General features: G+C 37.6%; 1 protein-coding gene across 5 annotated transcripts in view; it reads right to left on the bottom strand.

The window, feature by feature from the left end:
- The window catches only part of CDK14 (cyclin dependent kinase 14), a 320,052-nt gene that overhangs the window by 84,692 nt on the left and 211,230 nt on the right, over positions 1-24,130 (bottom strand). For all 5 annotated transcript variants that reach the window (XM_017729275.1, XM_008629897.2, XM_017729276.1 and 2 more), the window contains 2 exons: positions 17,412-17,475; positions 5,213-5,261 (listed from right to left, as the gene is read on the bottom strand). In XM_017729275.1, coding sequence (XP_017584764.1) covers positions 5,213-5,261; positions 17,412-17,475 — 113 coding nt within the window. The remainder of the gene's footprint in view (positions 1-5,212; positions 5,262-17,411; positions 17,476-24,130) is intronic.

Raw genomic sequence — 24,130 nt, 5'->3', positions numbered from 1 at the left:
GGGGGACACGTGGGGAAAGGGGGGCACGGAGGGCCGGGAGGGCACGGAGGGCGGGGGCTGCGCACGCCGCGTTCTGCCGCAGGGGTCGTCTTGACACGTCCCGAGGCCCCTCGGGCAACCGGCTAGTTATGGGAAATAGGGAAAACCCGGAAAATACGAAATGTTTCTTGTTTCCAGTGCAGCAGTATCATTGCAAACCTTCGGGAGGCAGAGGCATATATAGGCCTCTACATTACAAATACTTCTAAAAAGTATTTTCGTTTTGTGTTCAGTTTCCACCCCTGCTCCCCCAGCATGATCCGTGGTCGCTCATGGCCCTAGCACCCCAGCGATGTGCTCACAGTGCACACGGAGCACACAGCCAGCCCACCTCTGCTCGGTACTGCCCGAAATCCTTATTGGTTCTTGGGTTTGTCCATCAGAAAGGTTTCCACAACGACAACACTAAAGCTTTTTGTTTCTGTTGTGCTGAAGAGCTTGAGTTTTCCTTCAGTGGTACTACAGACCATGTTACAATGAGCAATGCTGGTGTAGGGACGGGAGGTGAAGAGATAGATGTGACAATTAGAAGAGTGCTTTTTCTTTAATCAAAACCCAACTAAGGCAAAGATTTTCTGAAAAACCCAAACAACAGAATCCCAAACCAAAAATGATTCCCAAGTCTCAGATCTAAGCAATTCCATAGTCTGTGCCATGCTTGAAACAAAATACAGACTCAAGGTACGTGGACTTGTCTCCTTTCACTTTGCTTTCTTCTGGAAGTTTTCACTGAATAACAATCCCAAAATAGGTCAGTCCATCCTGGAATGCAACTTTTAAACACCCTGGCCTCAGAAAGGGAGGTCTCAAGTACAGAGGCCATCTTGTTAAAGGAAGAAATCCTCAGCAGTGGGACTGGCTGTGAGAATAAAGTGTTATTTATATAATAAATACAGCCATTCTGGGGAATTACGAAGTAGTAGTCCTATTTATGCAGAGTAGAATTTGTTTTCAACTGCACCTTTTCTTTCCAACCTAATTTCGCACAATACAGCCCATTATGGCAGAAGGATCTGAAAAAGCTTTTTATATCCTACCAAATATACACAAAGATAATTAGTTCTCTTTTGTTATTCTTCTGTAAGGGTTTATTATTGTGGAGAAGCTTTTGCAAATTGAAAGCGGTTGCATTGCATTCTGAAGGCAGAGCTGTTCTTGGTTTTTATTGTGTAGAGATAATTGAACAGAAAAGTTCAGGAAAAAAGGTGAAAATATAATTCATTATGAACTCTATAGGAAGATCAGATTACCACATCTTAGTTCTTTTTAGACCAGTATTTTATAATTGCATTCCACAGTATGTTATGTCATGCTATGTAGGTGAAACTTCGCACTAGAAGCAAACATCAATGCAAGTTTTGTTTCTTAACTTTATAAGCATTACTACAAAATCTATAGATTCTATCTTACCTAGTAAATACTCTCTTTAGGTAGTTTGACAACCAGTGAAGAAATTCAGTGCTGAAGTCTCCAAAGAACTTAATTCACTGTAAGTGGAAGTTATATTATTCCCCTCAAACACTTCCCAAAAGTAGCCTCTAATGTTAAACAATTCTATTTTAAGAGTTTTAGGGATCCGACTTATATAATGATCCTGCTGGGTTTCACTTTGTAATTGCTGTTAAATTCCATGCTTTTAATTAATTTGCAGTTAGACCAGGAATTAAAGAGCAATTGACTTGTATCCAATATTGTTCCATTGTCTTGCTCTGCCTTTAAAATCATCTCATGGAAGCTGATGTTGGTCAGGTGCAATTATTTTGCCCTCAAAATACTACCTGTGACTTTTTGGAAGGTTTGGGGTTGGAGTTTTCTGCATCTCTTCCTTCTGCCTTACAGACATGAAGCTGTCTCTGTAGATATTGGAAGAGTATTATTCTTCCTTCTGCTAAGCTTCCCTTACATAAATTGCATTACAATGTACATTTTGAGGTAAAAGCCTCTTTGAAGGCTTCTAAACCCATATTCTCACCCTTACATGCCATGACCTCAAGACATAAATATAAACAAGTTAAAGGATCAGCCTGTGCCTGAGAGATGAAACAGGAGATAGTGAAACTTCATTGTGTTTAGAAAATTAAAGGTGTTCTCTTCCAATCTGGGAGCATGAAGTTCAATGTCACTGTTGTACAGTTTCTGTGTAAAAATTTGTTATTTTTTTTTGTAACGCAATTCCTCCCCTATAAAATGCAGTAATGGGACTTCACCTCAAGAGATGTTTAAGCTTACATGTAAATCCTTACAAGACCATAAACACTGCTCTTTAAGGAATATCTTTCAAGGCTACTAAGATGCTGAGAGGAAGTAGATCTGTACCAAAACCAATGCATATTTAAAAACAAAAGGCTATACATTTTCTCCCCATCTCAGGTATCATGTTCATTGCCCTTAAAACAATTATGTATGTGACATATTTTGTGTCACCAAAAATCTTCCACAAATTAAATCAGGAAGTTAAAAAGGTTTTTTAATTTAAGACTGGAGATTGCTGCTTTTTGAAACATGATAAGAAAGAAAGAAAATTTGTAGAATGAATTAGTCTATCCATGTGTTAAGTTTTACAGCTGGATTATAAACCCCTGGGAATATGACGTCTGTAATGGAAATGTTTATACATCCTTAACTACAGCTGTGCAAGCAAACAGCGCTCTAATACAGCACACAGATAAAGATTTACACTGGAAAAAGAGAAAGCCCTTTACATTTCAAATGTAAATGATACATAATTTTGAGGCACTGAATATTTCCTATTATAGTAGAAATACACACATGAAGCACTGAACTCTATGTATTGTCATTGCTTTCGGTCTTTCAATCCATTTATGCTGAAAAATTGCAAATCCTTTGTGCACAGAGCATTGAAAATGTATAAATATTTTTGAAGAGGTTTCATAGAATTTAAAAAGCTCTGGTCTTATTTGAGTCAGCCTGTGATGTGATCAGAATTTGTGTCAATTATGAAATCTCAGAGACTGAGGCTGTTTTAAGCAAACTGGGTTTTGTTCTTTTTTTGTGTGTTTTATGAAAAGAGAAATTTCATGCAATGGTCTCGAAGGAAATACAAGATAGCAACTTTTTCAAATTCAAACCAATTATTGTACTTATTAATACATAACTGCTGTATTTTAATAGTCTAACTGCTGTTAAAATACAGAAAAAAAACTTCAGTCCAGGCCTGCAGGATGGATGGAATAGTATGCCAGTATCTATTCACATTACTTAGGCAAATATATGCCTCCAAGCAAACATATTCAAATCAATATTAGTTTCCTTGTCCTTCTTTCCCAATCCAGATCTAATTGCCTATGTTGTAATATAATTGCTTCTTCCAAGCTTTTGGATTCCATTAACTATTTTTAAAGAAAAAAATCAATTTGCAATTTTTTTCATTGTAAAAGGACAGAATACAGACAATTATAGTGACTTAATTTTTAAAAGGAAAGCGGTGACTTTCAGGAAATTGAATTGTATTCCAAGCAGTAAGATTGAGGTAGAGTCAAATATTTTAAGAGGCAAGGATCACAATTGGCAAAATAGTCTGAGATGTTTACAAAAGAGATATTTACAGAAAGATATTTATAAGTGGCGCTAATCTTCCTGTTGTTCCCTCTGCAGTAAACAGGAGATGGACTCATCCATGAAAGCCACCAAATTAGGCTCCTAGATTGAACTGGACAAGCCAGGAACTTTTCTAAAAGCTGTTGAAAGTCAGTTAATGCAGGCTGGTGACACAACCTTTGTGGAGGCCTGAACTGGTGCCTGCTTTATTTCTCATTGCAGGAATGGGGAAGTTACTGCTAACCAAGGAGGACCCAGAAGTACTGCAAAGTGAGCTACAGGGTCATCATGGAAGATGCCTGGCACTATAGAAGTACAGGTTTTGACTCAAAGGACAACTAACACCTAATTTTAACAACAATCCTGCTACATTAAGAGATTCCTCCTTCAGTGAACCACAATTTCAAAAGCTGTTGGCTTGGTTTTTTAATGAAAACACTGGACCAAATGGGTTTGGGGAGGAGCAGATAGAGAAAAAGGTAGTAGAACAGCAAAGTGAATATAAACCTAATCACATTTTTGAAAAGTGACCATGCTATGGATTTTGCTGTTGTAGACACACTTCATTGCTAATAAATTAAGATATTGAAAAAGCATTTGGATTTCTACTCTATCAATAACTTTCTTCCGTTACAACAAGGAAGTTTCTTCATGAAAACATTTTGTATCTTCAATTTCAGTGGTGAGCTTGGAGATGTTACAGCCTCCTGCTGGTTTATCTCTTGAACTCCCTGGTAAACTCCCAACAAGACAGCCAGTTAGCAGCAAAAATAAAATTTTGAATTAGTACCAGAAAGAAAACAACAATGCTGGTGCAGCAAAGGCTTAGCCTTGTTGCAAAATTTTTGGTCAAAAGAGAGTGGAGAAAAATTCTAACAGTTTTTCTGGCAAGACAAGTTATTGACATAGCTGCAATCATCCAGCTCAAACTCTGTATGCTTTCTTCAAAATATAAAAGCTATTAATTGTTCAAGACAGTGCAGTCCAAATATCCTGTCTACAAAGATTCTACATGTATTAAGAAATCTTCTAGCAAACTTTACACAGATGATTACTTAGAATAATGCCAGTAATGTGGTATTCAATCTGAATACTCATCAGGTAACCTTTCTGGACTTTGAGCATAATACTTTTATATCAATGTCCATCTGATGTAAATGTGAACAAATTCAGGAAACATTGAAAGGAAAAAAAAAAAAAGGTGTGGTGAATTTACATTGACTTTTTCATTCATGATAATTAAGATTACAACAGTATGGTCAGCAGCTCACAGCAATGACCTGGCAACAGGCAATGATTATGTAGAAACAACACTCAACAGTGGATTAGAAACATATTATTTAAAAGTTTCCTAATTTTTATAGATGAACAGAGAAAACAAGATTCAAAACTGATGGCCCAAAGCAATAACACTGCATTCCTCCATGAGCTCAATACACTTGCCAACTAACACCCCCAAGAAGAAAATACAATGCTATGCAGTTTCTTCCTATTTACAAGTAACTGGCAATTCAAGTCTGGCTTATTTGAAAAGAATAGAGCCATTCTAAGTTTGATATGATAACTTCAGCACACCCTTGAAGAGTCAAAAGTGCAATTAAAAAAAAATACTTACTTATTCCATGCTTGTCTAAGATTTTTAGGGCCATACTGTGTAAACCGTTCTGTAAGAAAAAGAGGTATATTCAGTTACTTCACTAAACCCAGGATTTATTTTTTTAAAATATTTCTTTACTGTCAATTTTCAAAATTTCATCATTTCTATGTATCTCCTGCAGCTCAAGTCCTAAGACAAGGAAAGAAAACTTACCTACAAGCAATTGCCATATAAACAGAGGGAAAGACAAAACAAAACACCAAAACCAAAAAAAGCCCCCAAATTGTTAAACCAAATCAAACCAAATCAGCATGACCTAAAGCTCATTTACTGTGGCATCACCAGAAATAGAAAGTTTTACAATTATTTCTAAAGCAGTTTTTGACTGCTAGGGGGAAAAAAGAAGCCTGAAATCTAGTAATACAATAAATAAATACAATTCTCTACAGCCTCACTGTGATATTTTTATGCTTCTCAGGAAGCATAAGAGTAAGTGTGGGTCTCTGTGACATGATGGCCACATAAGAGTCTATTTTCTAAAAACTACAGATAAATAATGAGCAGAAGTAACAAGTGCAATGACAGCTTATTTACTCAAACATTAAGTTCTTCAGTTCAGATAGAACTACTTTCCCTCTCATATCCAAGAATATGCTTGACCTGCAGTAGGACTCTAGTTGAAAAAGGAAGTGTAAGCTGCTGCAGAAATGAAGGGCCAGTCCTTCATTAGCCTTTTGAACAGGAGCTAAGTGTGTCCCAGGTACCAACAAACGCAGTTCAGCTGGAGAATACAATATTTTCCATGGGGACTTGTAGCACAGAAATCCTGCCATGTAGACTGGTACACACCATGGCCAACTACCCTAAAGTGATTGCATTAGTTGCTGTGAAGAAGTTCTGAACTTACAAAATACTCCATAAAATCTAAAAAAAAAAAAAAAAAAATTGCTTCCTCTCCACCCATGTGCATGACATTTAACAGACCCACTGAACAGTCACAATAGTAATTTTTATATATATGCACACAGATATGCATGCATCTCACTGTAGAAAACAGCTGTAAATGTAACTTTGAAAGAGTTGTGTTCAAATTCCTGTATTTGTACACTTGCTTGTATCATTTCTAAAGCTGTCATGTATACTTCATACACAGTCAGTTCTAAAGATGCCAAAACCAAGGCAGAAGCAAAATCCTAGCATCAATGTGGATGCTTTGATTTTCTTTCTTATACTTTTTTTTCCCCCCCTTTAACTAAAAAGACAAATGCAGAAGCTTCAAATCTCATTAACTTCACTACTGGAAGTTACTCATAATCAGTAGACCTGCAAACTGTGTCTGCAGGCCACTTCACATTTACAAGCTTTGTTGCTTTAACCATACTGTTGCAGTTAAAAAAATGAGATCACTCCCTTTTACATATGTGTGCCAAGTATACTGGAAACTGGAAGCTACATGACTACAACCCTTCAATTTTAGTTTGCAAATGGGAATTAAAAACATGTATGCTAACAGATACTTACCCATTAAAACAGCAAAAAAAATAAAGACTTTCTATACTCTTTAAGTAAATTGTCCAACCATAACACTGTCAATTCATTTATGACAAAGGACTGAAAAACAAAATGCAGCTAGGCAGTGCTGTGTAGCAACATGTCTGAGATACACATGGGAGTTCAGCTAATAAACTTCAAATTTGCACATTAATCTATTTTGGTGCAGAAAAATCTGGGTGGAAAGAGAATTGAACCAACTTGAAGCATTGCTGAAAAGGTAACCTAGATCTAGAGAGAGACAGATTTTGATTTTCACTGTCATTCTGCAATATGTTTTGGTCAGATACTGAGCTGGTTCAAACTGGCACAGCAACACTGACTTCAACAGAGCTACATCCACTTAAAACATTTGAGAAGTATCATATACAAAATATTTTCTTAACCAGACTATCAGATGTTTACTTTAATCAATTTAAGCTATTTTTACTGTGGGAGGAAAGCCCCAGAGTCATCCACTTGGCCAAATTGCCTTAAAGCTTTAATGCCCAAAGATCTGTTCCAGTTCTGCAAAAAACCTGAAAAACTATTGCTATGCCAGATGAATTTTTACTGAAAAAATGATAAACTGGAACCAGTTATGTCAATGCTGCTATAAGGGACACACATGAGCAGAACAAACTTCTCAAAGGTATCTTCCTTTGCCGTCTATGGTTCCAGTCTAAACATCTTTTTAAGTAAGTACCTTATACATCATATTTATCAGGCAGGGAGAGGGAAAATTGGGGGGAAGGCATGGAGAGGACAAAACCCTGTCTATAGAGAGGCAAATGTTAGTCCATGGTCCTTAATTTCAAACTCTATGGAATATGCTGTGTGACTGCAAACCATGCTTCTCCTAACTATTGGTATCAACTCTTTCCTCTCTACTCCAAGCAGAGTAGAGGCTCCTCAATTTACATGCTTTATACAGAAAGAAACCACACATTGATAAAATACAGCTCACATTTTTCTACATAATTTTATGGTCATGGCTCCAACCAGAGTCTTACTAACTTTCATGGACAAGGTAATTAGATGTGACTATTTTGTTAATTAAGCCCAGCCTCATGTACATACCAGCTCATAATATTTTCCTGAATTCGTCCTTTAGAGAATAAGGAAGCAGTGAAACCAGCTGATTTTGATTTCAGAGTTGTCGGAACAGAGAAGCTACAATAATCTTGTCCTTGAGCTCCTCCACCATGGTGCAGTTTCTCAAGTCCTAAACTGTGAAACCACAATATTACATACCTAAAACCACCAAACTTGTAGTCCCAACATAGGCAAAAAGAGAGGTAACTTAACCTCCCAGCTTTTATATGAGCATCTCCTCCTTGTGTCCAATTAATCACAAAACCGGAATTCAGTTTCACAATTACATCCCCAAGTTTGCTTCTGAGTCACTTTTCAGAATGAATGACTGTCACACACCTGTGTCGGCGATTGAACCTCGGACTCAGACCGGCAGGGAATCTGAATTGTTTATTCAAAGGAGTGAGTTGGTTTTATACACTTTCCTAAGGCACAGTATTTCCTTATATGGCGTGACCTATCCCGTGTTGCCACATTAGCAACACACTTCCTTCTATGGGGTGATCACTCACTGTTCACTCATCTGTCAGCTCCCGGCAGGCTCCTCTTGGTTGGGGTCTGCTGTGTGACACCTTCTCCCCCCAGGGTCCCGTGGAGACAAGCCTCTGTGTGCTGCCATGTGCTCCTTTGTTCTGCCATGTGCCTTGGCAGGCAGGTTTTACAGCTCACAACCCAATTCTACCTTATAATTCCCCATACACCTGTATGAATGCCTCTGTCCTTTACTGCTCGATGGACATAACAAAACCAAATCTAAAGCTATACGTATCTGACTGTGACCAACTGCACAAAATTACATTTTATTGAATCGGGGAGGGCGGGAAAAGCACAAGTTAAATGATTTGCTAAAAAGCTGTTAAAAACAATGCACACAGCTTGCTCAACACTTACTGTGCCTACCAAAGCAGGATGAGAAGATAGAAGACTATTGATAAAGGGAAAGAATCTTGACCAAAGATCCTGTTTTTGAACCTAAAACTAACCTAAACCAGCCTTGAAGTTTGGACTTGGGCCAGGGACACAAAGAGCATGTGAAGGGAAGCAAGGTGAAAAGTTCAGAAGGAAGAAGACTCTTTACTTCATCTGAGGAAGACCCTTACTTCATCCCAGAGACCCCTGCCCACTACCACCAGACGACACTGCGCAAGCACAACGCGGATGTCAATGACTTTTGGGCTCACTGTAATATGAAGCGAAGCTAGGCAGGGCCAGGCAATGAATATGTATAAGCGTGTTGGGAACCTTAATGAATATGGAACTTGTAACCCGATATACACCAAGCTGAATGCAGCTGTCGGCACGCATGGCTTTGGAGGAATTATCCCCCACGCGTCCCAGTGCTGGAATAAACATACCTACTTCACTACTTATTCCAGTAGTGGAGTCTTTTCCGTATATCATTATGATACTTTCAAGCATATAGCTTCGGTATTTGTTTTTCAGAAGCTCCCACTGATTTGTTCATAAAGAACAGTAATATAAGGCTGTATATGAGATAAAGAAATCTTTGCCTGACATGCTTAGAGGCAGCAGTACTGGCAATCTGAATCTCAGTCCAACCTTGTGGAAGAAACCCTGTGAAGCAAAAGCTTAGTACCTCTCCCTCAGAACTGAAAAGCAACCATGCACATGTGAGGATTTCATGCAGACACTCACATGATCACCCACCCACACAGCCATCCTCCAGCACATGCAAACCACTCTCACAAACACAAGGTGCACCATCTTGCTGAGGCAGCTGCTCACTCTCATCAGGCTGAGATTAAAGAAACATGAATAACTGTATGTTTACAGAGCAGGATTTGATCTCAGATGTATTTTGAATTTTTATAGTTCAAATTGTAGGTATATATACTAGAGTTCAAATATTTTTAGATTATTATTGTTATATGTGTTTATTTTGAATAAAAACTCTGAAAGACCAACACAGTAAGCATATTTGAAATTTAAAGTAAAAAGTGTGATTTTAATTTCCTTTGTGCAAACACTTCAACATTTGCAAATCTTTCAGGAACAAATTCACGAAACAAAATTTGATCATCTGCATTTTTATCCCAAATATGCAGTCATAAGTCTCACTAGCATCTCTGTCTTACTGTTACAGAGCTGGCTTTTCCCATGGATGCTGTATTTCACCTAGTGAAAGGTGAATTTTTGCTTATGTGAAACAAAAGAAGGAAGAGATTTTTAGTTTTGTTCAAATCCCACAGCACCTTAGAGTGTTTACCATTTGCTTCTTAGAAGGCCAAGTTAGCCAAATCTTGACTAAGTGGCATGTCCATAATCAAATGCAGTGTAAAGAGATGCCTGTATAGGACTTCATAAATAAGAGCTAGCCTATAGTGTTCATATTTGTTACTGGAAAGGTGTAGCAAGATCTTCCTGTAATTTTTATTCTCAGAATGTCCCAAGAGTATCCAAAAAGACTAGGCTACCATGTCACTTCCACACCCTCAGAAGCCCAGCCTCAGAACCAAGACTCACTGTTCTGCTGGGCATTACACATAGCCCGCTCAGAGATGGGGAGTGGAGCAGTTACTCAAACGTTCTTCTGGCAGTACAAGGATCTGAGCTGCTCTTTGCTTCAGACCTTACAGCACAGCTTAATCAATGCCTCATTTGCCAAGGAAGTTTTTAGGACTCTGCCCCACGAACAGCAGCATCAACAAGGCTATTGTAATAACAACTGCAAAATGGAACCAGAGGAAGAGAGGAAGAAAATTTCTTGAGCTAGTCGATTTCACAAACTGGATGCATCAAAAAAATTATGTTCTTAAAACAACTGCTGCCAAATCCTAGCCAGTTTGAAGGCCTAGGGAAAAAAGGAAAAAGCCTGGCCAGAAAGCTCATCCATTACACTCAGCAGTATTAAGTGGTCTTAGAAACAACAGTATTTCTTTTTCTTTCTTTCTTTCTTTCTCTTTCTCTCTTTTTCCTTTCCTTTCCTTTTTCCTTTCCTTTCTTTTTCTTTCTCTTTTCTTTCTTTTTTTTTTCCTCTTTTCTTTCTTTTTTTTTCTTTTTTCCTTTAGACAGCCACTCTACAGCAACACTGCTATATATGCATACACACTTGTGTGCCCACACATATACCTACATGTTCTGCACTGCAAACATCATTATCTGCCTGATAAACATGCTCCATCTGACAGCCCTGCATCAAGGGCAGGTTCAAACAGAAGCGAGTTTCAGCAGAACTCACTAGTGAGCTTATTAGCAGACCACTGCAGGAATACTGGTCTGCTGTGAGAATTGAAAAAATAAGCACTTGCATTTTAAGTGACATAAAACAAGATGAGGGATCTTTCCTCTTTTATCAGTCAGAAAAACACATGAACTGTTATACCTTTGCCACGTTTGCTTTGAAAGGACCTAAGATAGGCAAGAAAAGCTACAGAAGGAATTAGAGGCAGAATACATTTTGATTTTTAGCTTCTTTTTAACAGTATTGATAATCAGCTTCTAGTCTAAACCAAAGAACTTAAAATGCAGTTTGACTTCAAGGCATTTTTTATGTTGTTAATCAAAACATGATGGCTAATATGCATTCCTTGATTAATGTTCTTCTCTATTTAAAACCAAATGTGATTAGCTTAAATGCAAATATTTAAACATCACCATAATTAATATTTTGAAAAGTCTAATTCATGTTATCTTTGAAAGGGTTTTCTTTACATTTAATTTAAAAGTCTAACGTGACTAACACTGTATTGTGATATAAGACATATACAATTTTTAGAAAAGATTAAATGCTAAAATTATTCAAGTTATGTTAGCTAACTATATAAAGACAAGCGTCCATGATGACAAGTAAATTCTCAAGTACTATAATATTTGCAGCACTAATGTGCAATTAGAGTTTTTAAAAGTTCAGTCACAATCAGAGTTTTATCAAATGAGCTAGACTTTGGAGTTTTGTCTGCCAAACATCTTGAGAAAAATTGCAACTCCCCCCCCTCCATCCCGTCCCCTCTTCTCCCTTCCATTTGCTTTGGAAAAGCACAGGTTGTGTAAAGAGGAAGAATAGCTTCTGTTTTCTAGACTCCCTCCTGAGCATGAGTAGAAAATGTAATTTTAATACCCAGCATTGTCTGAAGCACTGGAGTTCTACATTAAATGGTTCCACCTTTTAGCAGAGCTCACCCTGCCTCCCCTGCACATATAATAAGTTACTTTAACTTTTCAGCTTAATGTAATTTTGTTTAAAGAATGGTGAAAACACTGACAACTCTGCTTCCCTTGGGTTGTGGATGCCACAGATTGAAGAAACACTAAATTATACAGTTTAGTTTTAGAAAAAGAAGGGGAGAAATTAAAAATTTATTCTCCTTTACAAATAGCTCTCCTTTCTTCAAGTACTCAAATTCTCAAAGACTACATCTATACCAGTAATTTAAATGAGCTTGAGACTTTTGTTTGGCCGGGACACCATCACTGTCCTGTAGCACTGCTCCAGCACCTCCCATATCCTTCCTCCAACACAGGAGATGGGAACTTCTTACAGGGAACAGTCCCTGGCCCACACTAACTTCCTAACCCTAAGTAAGCTTCCTAATGCCCAGGAATTAATTATTTGTAAGTGCTAATTGTCATGAGCTGAAGGCATACCAGAGGCTGCTCTAACAGTTTAGAGGCTCCCACATCGCCGGGGAATATTCCCTGGCACCAGTGTAGATGTAAACAAACAAGATATTGATTTAGCATGTAACAAAATGTTGACAGGCTTTGGAGAAATTCTGTAGGAAAAGCTGCTATGAAAGTTTGAAAAGCCATATGTTCTCATACACAGTATGTTCATGTGTTTGTGCCAAAGGAGTTCAGTCCCCCAGTCCAGCCCTACTCCAAATGAAGACCTAATCTTTTGAAAAAAAATCTGTCAATCAGCTGTTAAGATTCATGTAGGCAGATCATATTTCTAAATCAAATCTATATTTATGGATCACCTGGGAAGCAAAGGAGAATTCCTGAGTTAGAACACCAGCTCTGCAGAGGTTTTGTCCATCATAGACTCATGATTTTTTAAAAATCCACGAAGTACCCGTCAGTGCCTGGCAAAATCCATGTTATGCAGTATTTCCTATGAATGCTTTTTCTCACTGTTTCTTTTTGTGTTCTGCTTTCTCCTTAAGGAGAGACTCTTTCTCTTACCTCTTTTCATCCTGGCTTTAGGGATTCTCTTTTAAAAATCAGTGCTCAGCAGATGCTTCCATTGTCTCATATAGGCTCCTTTTCAGGTGTATTACTCTCTATCGTATCTGATCGTCTGTGGAACATTGTGTGGTTCAGGCTTCTACACCATCAGCCCAAGATTAAATATTTAACTTTCTTTCACTTAGAGTATTGTAAAGAAAATGATGCACAATGAACATTACAAAGCATTCTCATGTTTTCTCCACTTTACTCACAAGGTTCTTTCTCTCCTTGACCATTACTGTCTCTTCATTGCCACGGTCAGTTCATTTATCTTCTATTGTGACCATATCTTACCTTCTCCCACTTTCCTCACTGACAGTACCTCCTGATAAATTTCTATTTAACTTCCCAGGATAGAGGTTACACAGCATCAGTCCCAAACACTAACTGAGAATGTCAGAAAAGTGAAAACTTAAGCGTAGATATATATCCAAAGGCTTATCTTGCTCAATTATTTGGACAGGATTCTTTATCAAGGAGAAATGGCTGGAGGGGGAAAGTTGATAGGACTCCAGACTAAGAAAAGTGGGAGATTTAATAACAATGAAGAGCATAATGCACAAAAATTCAGGAAGACTTGGACACAAGACTGGCAAGGAAGCAGCTTTTTTTTGGAATACTGCTTCACCTCTACTCATACAGATAAGACATAGTTAAGGTTTACTTTAATTTCATTCCTGGAGATACAGGTCCAGTGATATGATTGGTGTTTGAATCTGTTTTAGCTCAGCAAATCTACATACTTCCTAAAGTATTGCAACAAAAGAGTAAATAGTGCAAACATATTCTCCAAGATCTAGGGGGCGATGTTCATCATTTAAAGTGTTTCTGTCCAATAGCCTGTAACGTGGGGCTTCTCTTGTGGATGAAATAGCAAGATTTTATTGAATCAGCAACTAGCACTTTTTCACAATTCCCTCAAACTATGTTTTCCTATTTGAGGGCAGATAATTTACTTTCACAGATCCAGAATGGCTGGGTTTCATTGGTAATACCTGAGTACAGGAAGACCCTCTCAAGATTATAGCATCCATAACAGCTTCAAAGGGAATCACAGAGGTAAACCAAAGTTACTGAAATACTCCTGAAGTATTTCAGGACTCTCAAATGCATTATTTAGATTATCCTTAAGTAACTCACTAAGCAGGACAAGTGTGTATGTGTGTCTGTGTGCACAGGTGCAAATACAAACTGAGAGAATGGAGGCTGAGGCACAGAGAAAGCTCAAAGACCAGGCCAACTTTTAGCTTTAAGTATCTTAAATAGTACTTGGAGCATTTGTAAGACAGAAAGTAATCTCAAAGCAGGCAGATAAAATACAAGTTGTTTTCTGACTTTTTAAATGGGAAACAAAACTATGATGATTTTCTTTTCACTATTATAAGCTGTTAAAATCACCTAGGTTAGGTTAAATGACCTAGAGCCACCCACAACTAGTCTTAGGAACATATTTCTTATTCAGGCTCAGAAATGTTCCTACATATTAAGATGTCAGAGATCATAGTTATTAAAGCACTGGCTGCTTTCCATAATAATCAAGACCCTTGGCCACTGTAGTAGAGACGACACTAATACCATGTTTTTCAGACATGTTTCTCCTAGAAAACTGTGATTATCTCTCTGCAGCACAAGACTGTGCCCTATCAAATCACAGTGTGAAAATTAGTTATTGAAGTCTGTATGCAAACAAGAAATACAATGAAATTCTGTTTCGACTCTCAATAGTCTTCCCAAATCCACAGGTATTTAATGTGCTCAGCATTTTTAAACTATAGTAACCATTTATCACTGATACTTTCTGTTCAAATGCTTTTGTTTAATGCTTACACAACTCAAGTTTATAGAATCAAAGCCTTGCCTGAGTGAGCATTGACATCCTCACCACCAGTGCTCTCTGCACTTCTCAATTTATCACACTTCCTGTTAGCAGCTATGAGTTTTCAAATTTACAAACACATGCAAAGCACAGGAGTTACTTAACCCCGTATCACTGTTTAAACACAGTAATTTAACATATCCTCACAAATAATGGAATTGGTTCAGGTTTGGCAAGACATTTCAGGATTTTTCCTACATTCTTTTGCTAAGAAAAGGAACAGATTAAGTCATCTTCACAGAATCACAGAATATTCTGTGTTGGAAGGGACCCACAAGGACCATTGAGTCCAACTGTCAAATGTATTATTAAAGCTTCAGCTTTCATTTTTGCTCCTAAGACAGTCAGGAAAGCTAGAGTATAACAGCAATTTCAGACCATCAGGGAGGGGAGCATGGCTGGTTGAGCATCTGTGGAAGATGATGCAGCAGTCTTGCCATAGCCAGAAAGCTTTTGTGCACAGAACAGCACGAAGGAAAGCACATTTTTAAGAAGCAACAGAGAACCTGGTATCCTTGATCAAACATCTCCAATGACCCTAATGGCCTGAGCAAATAGTATTCATTCCAGCCCAGCCCATAGGTCAGAGCATTTTGTGCAGAGCATTCCTTAGATGCTGGTACCCCAGAATGATCCCAGAGGGTTGTGTTTTGCTGCTCTAACAACTCCACACTTTACCAGCATAAAATCCAATTACTCAGTTTTGGGGTATGTAAGCCAGTTTTGGTTGTCCAGTTAGATGATGCTTTCTATTGCTGTTATTTCTAAAAACAGCAAATGAGGAACCATAAAACAAACAAAAAATCCTTTTACCAAGGTCATCAAGGATATAGGGTGGTAGAAAGGGAGTGCACAACGCGGTATGTGTACAGACAGGGATTTTATTTTTTGAGTGCTCCCAGACCTCCACAGTGCAAGGGAATTAAGGAGCTCAGCGTTTTGCATTAACAGGCCCTAAAAAGATTAAATGATTGCCAGCAAGAATAGTAATTACTCTGACTTACAAATTTACATACTTCACAGATGTGGAAAGGATCTGAGAGAACAAAGGCCGTGCAGAAATGGTGAAAATACTGAGTGACCATTTTCTGTCTTAGAGTCACCTTTCCTCCTGTCCCCACTCTGCATTTGTATAAATATTATGTATTCATAGCTAGAAAAATCCATAGTCTGGGGTGGAAAAAATAAGAGCAATTCTAACACAATGCCTATATAAAAACAAGATTTAATGAAGTGCCTACAGTGGATTTATTTCCTGATGTTCTTCTGCGGTAATAAACCCACATCCCTTGACACACTTGGAACCGAAAAGTGAAACCGGGAAATTTCTTGGCTGCCATCTACTGTTCAAAATTTTCCTGTATCTCACAGAAGAATAAAAACAAACCAAACCAAAGAACAGTCACTGACACCTTCAGGCTTTCTTCTTTTCTTTACTATTCTTGCTAAAACCAATGTTTTTGGACTGCTTTTACAGACCAGTATATTTTCTGTAAGGATTTCTATATGTGCTCACCTTTCAATCAGTATCAAGAATGAGAAACACAAAAGCTTGTAAACTTATTGACACTGTTTAAGGGAAGAACACTGTAGTATATTTAGTGTTTCAGTGAAAGACTGTTAAGGATGTTTCTACTAATTCACTAGAGAGCACTGGAGTGTGATTTCACTATGCAGCAGTAAGTCAGCAGTAGGACAGAGACTAAAAAGCAATGTGCAAGAAAGCTGTCTGCATTCCTGTTTCTCAAGGCTCTGTGTCTCTATCAGGGCAAGCCCCACAATATATTTGTTTCTCTCCCTCTCTTATTTTGAGAGCTATCTAGATCTCTTTGTCCTTTATGACTCCTCTGCCTCATCTCCTGCCTACTCATTCACCTGCTTTGCCAGGTTTAAAAAACCTCATTTCTAAGATCCCAACTCAGAAGTTCACAGGACTATATATATTACATATATAAACATGCACACATATATAGCATAATGAAGCTGACCACATCCTTCTAGTCTCTAGCGGACAACCTGCTCCCACTCACAAAAAGGTATCAGATGGTGAAACAGTTTTTCAAGGATGGTTATAGAGTATGACAACTTCAAATACAACACATTAAAAAATTGAACCTTTGCAGAAGATACTAACAGATGATCTACTAATAACTTCAGCTTTCACAATGTCTTTACTCTTTAGTTTCCTTTAGTATTAATCAAAGTTTGGTGTGCACTGCTGGAAAAGTAATCCTGGCTAGAGAATCAGCATACTACCAGTCTGAAAGGTACAATACTCAGCGGCAGAGGAATGCAAGCAGGTCAGGACTCATACTGTAACAAACAGAAAAAAATGAAAAAGAAAGCAAAGAAATTAAACAGAAGAAAACCCCCCACCCTGAGCACAATAAAAAGTAAGCAGCTGGCAGAAGTGCATTATGGTTCATGCACACCAGGTCATTTTGATCATTTGTGGTCAGGGATGTAATTATCTCTGTCATGCATTTCCAGAGAAGGAATGTGGAGGAACTTGGTACTTCAACCCACCTGGTTTGAAATGGGGTAAAGAGTGGACTCCAGGCCACGTATCTTCATTTGGTGTTCCAAGCACCTGTACACAAAAAAATTTAGAAAACACATTGCTTTAATGGAAAAGACTTAACAAGTCATAGCACTGTAGAAAGCACAATCTAAACATCAAATACGCTTCTTAATTGGGGGATAGGGAGAAGGAGAAGGTACAAAAGGTTAAATGATTACAACAGTTCCAAGGTACCAGTGGAGTCAGTAAACCAGATGGGAGTGCTGTGCTCCTGTCACGCTGCCTATTTAACCAATGGATGTTAAACCTACTTTCCATTGACAAGTATCAAGCTATCTGAGAGCACTGGTGTTACAGAGGGTAGATCATTTAGCTCAGAAATAACTTCAATCCCTATAAACTTAAATAAGATAAACAGATAACAAATAGATGCCAGGATATGAGATTTACACAGATGGTGAAGAGGATGATCAAGAGTGTGGCATGAACAAGAATGCACAGCAAACAGTTGTTATTCTAAAGTGTACATAAAATTAGTAAATTCTTAGGAGAGATGAATTTTATTGACTTGTGCATTACGTTTTGTTTCTATTCACTTCAACTGTCCTCCTTGTAATGTAGGTCAGACCAACTTACAGCAGCAAAGTATTTACACTTCTCACATGCATCTTATAGTCTCTGCATGCCTGAAAAGTTCACTCTCCAAGTCCTTGGCACAAATAGTAGTTAAATTGAGACAACTGCTATAAGTAGTTCTCCCAAATCTTCTTTTGCTTCATAACACGTAACTGTCAAGACTTGCTTTAAGTAAAGTCAAGAGGAACACTTAAATTAACAGCTCTAGAATTACATTTCTGAATGAACTGTGGAATTTGATATTTCACTAGCAGGATCTTTCTTTTCAAAAATTTACACTCGATTTCTAACATGCATGCAAATGCTAGGGACTCTTGAATATTTGTTATAAGTTCAGGCCCTGGAATAAAAGGTTGATATTTTAAAGTAAAAGTAATTCACATTAGTCTGGTGCTTGTTTTGCATTGTCATCAATGTAAGAAAGCCCCTCCCAGCCCTGCCCCTATCTGCACTGCAGATCATCTGAATAAATCTTTTGGAGCTGCATATCTTGAGTCCCTGTGATGTTCTGTGCTCACTTACATCAGCATGAAGCAAGCCCAAAGTTAGTGTGAAAATCTTTAGTCCAAAAAATGTGAAAAACAACATCTACTCCAAACCATTTGGAACTGAAGAGATTTATTTTAATTGTGACTGCTTCAAAATACATGCAAATTAGGAGCATTAAAGGAAGGACACCACTCTAGAATACTTGTTTCGTTTCTTAAGCTATGAAAACATTTGTTCATGGTGATAAATTCAAGGTGAAAAAAAATCTTAGAAGCAAGACTGGCAAGGTAAAACAAAAATATTTTTCTTCAACTCCGCCAGAAATTTATTTAATTAAATTTAGAAATAAGCTTAGAAACTTGAGGCAAAAGTAAGTGACCTCTAAAATAGATAGAGTTTTTTTACTATGAGGTTTGCTTTATAAGGCCTCAAATTTGTTTAGCAGTTAACAATATGTTACAATGTGTTTCTAATCTAAGAATATTAATACAAAGATATTTTTCTCCACAATCAAATACAACAGGCAAATGGTCCAACTTGGATGCAGTAAGATCAGTAGCAGGTGAAAACAGCATCAAGGTGACAAAGGTGACAGTATCAGTGCAACTAGAGAGTATACGTTCACATATTTATTTTGATGTGCAAATTTACCGATTTTATTCGTAAATATTGTTTGTAGCACATTGTTTCCTGTCCTTGTGATATATCTTAATTGGCACTTAAAAAAGATAAACCTGGCCCTGCAAGCCTGATTCATCACAACACCCGTGTTCATCTCATTATTGCTATTAGAGAGAGCACAATTCTGTCATTAAACGTTGAGGAAGTTCGGAGACACCGTTGACCCTATGTCACAAAATCAATTTGCAAATAACTTCCACTTACCTTCTGCATTAATCAAGCTCCTGTTGCCAAGCACCTCCCAGACCAGGAGAGGGAGCCCGTGGATCAAAAACAGAGATTCTTGCATCAATTTAAATTTAGAAATACGGTTCTCAACTTCGCAACCCCTCTTAGTGAATAAAAGGAATATGCTCTTATTAAATAAGATATATTGGTTATGAATATTTTTTCTGAATATTAAAAGAAATAGCCACATTCCTCTAAAAGTATGTTCTTATTTGCCTTTTATTTTAGATGAGACAGAGGCAGCTAAGGAACTGTACAGATGAAAATTAAAACCAGCTAACAAAATATGTAATTTTCACTTTTTAAAGGAACCATAATTGACTCACTACTTCTTGTTTCACTAGTTTTCCAATCCATTTCTTTAATAATATTCTAGTACATCTGCTGCCACAGTGTCTATGAGCCAGCTACAAGCAAGTTCTGTGCATTGGAGCACTCAAACCACCTACAGTATTTATACCTCCTCTCAAGAGTAGCAGTCAGGCTGAAAACAACTGTAGGTTTCCTGTCATCTAAATGCCAACCATTTTTAAGGTAGAGGCACTTGGTAAGGATCCTTCAGGCAAGGATCCAAACACTTTATTTTAATTCATGGTACAAACGCTGTAAAGATCATCCTTCTTCCACACAATTTTAGCATACCCAATACAGAAATTCACAATATGTGACAACCAAAAAACAAGGAGAAAAGGGCAACAGTGAAACAACTGTGGTTTTGGATAAGATGAAGCAGTCACTGCTCACAGGTAAGTCAACATAAAGAGATTTGTAAACATCACCTTGTAAGTGATTCTCCTAAGCAGCAACCAATCCCATTTTGATGAGTGGGATTAAGCAATCCAAAACAAGGAGTTTTGACACCTGCTATAAACAAAGCAAAGTGGAGTTCACATAACACTACAGTGGAGAAGAATCTGCCTTGCTTTGCAACTTACAAGAGAAAATTAAGGCACCAACATGGAAAAGGGAACTGGAGAGAAAGGGAGAACTCAACAGTCTTCTGGTTTTACTGGAACACACTGTCACTTAGCAGTGAAGACTGATTACCCAGACCCAGACAACAGCTGAACACCAGGAGCTGTTATTGTACAGGTGACCTCCTAGCCCCAACTTTCATGGTCCACCACTTCTCATCCCAAGCATGCCACCTGGAGTTCTGCCTCCTCTATATTATCACACTTTTTCTTTCCATTTCATGTTCCAAAACCATAAAAATAGCCACTGCTGTCATGGCAATCAAGCCCCAGCTTAATACTGGAAACAACCTTTTATTTAGCATGGAGAATTATTTGAAAAAATAAGACTAACTTGTTTGCTTTCTCTACTGATAATTTGTTTCTCAGCAAGGTAAGTATTCAGCTTTCATGGTTTAATATCCTATTTTCTTTAAATTGAATTACTAATTACAAGAATAATCTACAATTCTCAAATTTGGAATGATTTTCATGTTTTCCAGGCACCAGGGTGGTAATAGTTTCTGCAAAGAGAACTCAAAAATCTACTGGGGTTCTGCTGTTCCACACTGCAGACAACACTCTGGGCTCTTTTATTCTCTGACAAGGGAGATAAAATGATGTACTCATTTGAAACTTGCTATTAAAAATTGGGATCAGATTCTAAATTCATTTGTAGGGTGCAAAGTCAATTTATATAAAAATAACAGATTTTAGATACATCAGGGTACTGAGGGTCAAATACCTATACTGCCAGTTGATATCATGAGGGTTTGGCAAAAAGCTATAAAAAGAGAACCCGCGGTACAAGTCTCCATACACAAGCATGATGTAGAAGGATTTCCTAGGAAATGCAACAAAAATGCATCAAGAGCTACTGCATTGCCTTACTTTTTTAATACAAGAAAAATTTTGGGGTTAGCATCTGGTTTTGCAAAGATTCATCATTCCCTGGTGTAGAAGGGAATAATTAGTTTACAGTGAGCTTTGCACCACTCTACCAACACAATTAGTCATGTTGTCCTGTGTTCTGCTTCAATTGCAAAAACATCCCACGTTACTGCCATATATTAGACGAGCAGCAGTGCAAATCTTTCCTACCAGCTCTTTCCCAATTGCTGGCATAACTAATAAAGAAAAGCATTTCCCTTTACAGGACAAGTTTTGAATATATAAAGCTGCATATAACTGATGTAACACTTTAACCCTTGTTAGAGCTGATGATCCTCAAGAAAGGCGACAGTTTGGACTTCAACAAGACAAAGACCCTGCAGCCTGTGGTATTATTCAGAGCAGAATGAAAGACAAGACCAGAATGCAAATGAGCTGCCTTTCCTTAGACAAGAATTATGGAAATCAGGCCAAGTAATATGCAGAATTTTAAAATTTTTTAATGTTAAGTCAACTTGATGAACAAAGAAAGTTTAGTAAAAAAAAAATTGTCAGGAGAATGCATTTTTTTCCTTTAAAAAAAGAGGGGTTTGTTGAAAAATGCTCTGCAATTTTAAATGGGAAAAGTTGTAAGCTGGATGCAAAAATTTTTTCTTATTTTATTTTTCCTTTTAAGGATATTCAAGATTTCTTTTCCAGTCTTCCTTTTTGTTGGATAAAACATACTGCATTTAGTGAATCCTTGGCTGTGATGTACCATGAGAGACTACAGCTGTTTGAGGAACTGAACTTAATCAAAAGAGAAAGAGAATAAGCATTGCAGACCCATTTCCAAATCAGCAATCTCTTTCTGTTGCACGAGATTTGGATGTTTCAGGTGTTTGGTTTTTCAACAAAAATCTGCTCTATTCTTCCAAAACATATATATCGAATGAAGTTTTCAACTTAGTCAAAAGCCTACGTGTTCTTTTCTGCTTCATTAGAGGAAAGTACATTACTGCTGTAGATTTGGCTTTTGAGAAGCAGTGTGAGTTCCATGGTTTTTCTACAGCAGCTCCATCACTCTCAGAGCCACCTCTGAACACGGAGTTTCTGCTCTGGAAGATGGGAAGCTTATGTGATCTTTCCTCTCACAGTCTGTCCTGGTGCTAAGCCATTTCTCCAGATGATCCACCTACAGCCACATTCCCCTCCTGTGGAGTAGAGTCAGGTATTTCTGAACTGCACCTTTCATAATCTGGGAAAGTTCTGTATTATGACCTGATAATGTCAGCCAGCACAAAGTGCATGTAGCAGTGAAGACCAAAGGATGAACTTCATCCTTCAACTTAGCATTTGGTTTTAGTATAACAGGTTAGAAAAAAAATTCAGCAACAATTTGTGTATTATGCGTGCTGACTCAGAGCCTGCTGACTGACAACTGCAGTGAGGCCTCCTTTGACTCCCTGCTGGGCACAATGGTGACAGCTGAGTGTCAACTTTAATATCCCAAAGACAGAGTCAGAAATGGAATTGCCTCGATACCAGTCATTTCGTTCATTTCTTCACATCAGGAGTTTAGAGGTTTGCTTTCGCAGCTCAGTTTCCATAAGGGCCTGTAAATCTATTAATTTGTGTAATGCACTTACAGGTTTGTTAAGATTGGGGCTGAACACATTTTACCCTTGGGAATGTTGTGGAAGTTCCAGGGTTCACAGTTGCAGTGAAAAACTCACCTCATTTTTCAGTAAAAAAACAATGTCTATCAGCTAAGATGGCAACAATATATTTGTTTGTATTCATGAAGAGTAAAGACCACGTGCCTATTCATTGTCCTTGAGATTTAGAATATTGAAGCCTTACTTCATTAAATGAATGGCAAAAATTATATATAGTTCCTAAACCAGGAATCCACGCCAATTCAAAGTTAAAGCAACTGAACTAAGGTTGTGTAATCTAGGCAGTCTCTTCCCATGTGGAAAGCAATAAAGGCCTTGTTCAGAACCTGAAAACCATATATTAGTAAAAATTATTTTTCTTACATAGCAAACTTTCTGTGTTTTTTTTCAGTCAGCTGTCATCAAAATATCCCGTCATTATTCCCACACTGGTAAGAAATGAAATACCAGTGAAATAGATTAAGCATACAGAAAATGTAATGCAACAGATTAAGCATACAGAACACATAATTTGTATGATTCCTCTTCAGAACAGAAGTGTTTAACAAGAACACATAATTCTTTACAGACAAAATAAGACTTACAAATTCTTATTCTCAATTTTATGCGTAAAACAGGTGGTAATTTTTTTTTCCTTATGTGTAAATGCTACCAAAGTCATGAAAAAATCCTTGCAATGACAATACATGGCAAAAGGAAAAAGAAATTTAACAGCCACCATTTTATATGCACAATGGTAATGTGCGAAAGAATATTTTTAACGTGATCTGCTTTCATTCAGGAAATTGAATCAGAATTACGGATTTAAGAGAAAACAAGGCTGGTTAGAAAAAAAGTGATCAGAGTATTTATTTTGCAAGTTATTTTGTGAATGACCTAAGAATGGTCTTAACCAAAAAAAAGAAAAAAGGAAGGTATTAAATTCTTTCAAGGGTCTTAGGAAATACCTGCTACACAGATGACAGGGTTGGGACACAACAGCAACACAAAAAGAATGGGCCTCTTCACCAACCCCATAAACTTGTTCTTGCTGTACAGAAAATGATGCTGTTTTGTGAAAAAATGGAAGTTATTGAGGCTTATTCTTTAAGGTGAAAAAAGAAGCAGCAAGAACAGATGAGGCTCAACAAAGCCCTACTCAGGCGTCAGGCAGAGTATCATCATTCCATTATATGTGGGTAATAGAAC

Source organism: Corvus brachyrhynchos, unplaced genomic scaffold (assembly GCF_000691975.1).
Source record: "Corvus brachyrhynchos isolate BGI_N302 unplaced genomic scaffold, ASM69197v1 scaffold142, whole genome shotgun sequence".
Lineage (NCBI taxonomy): Eukaryota > Metazoa > Chordata > Aves > Passeriformes > Corvidae > Corvus > Corvus brachyrhynchos.
This window is presented reverse-complemented; position numbering and strand designations above follow the sequence as displayed.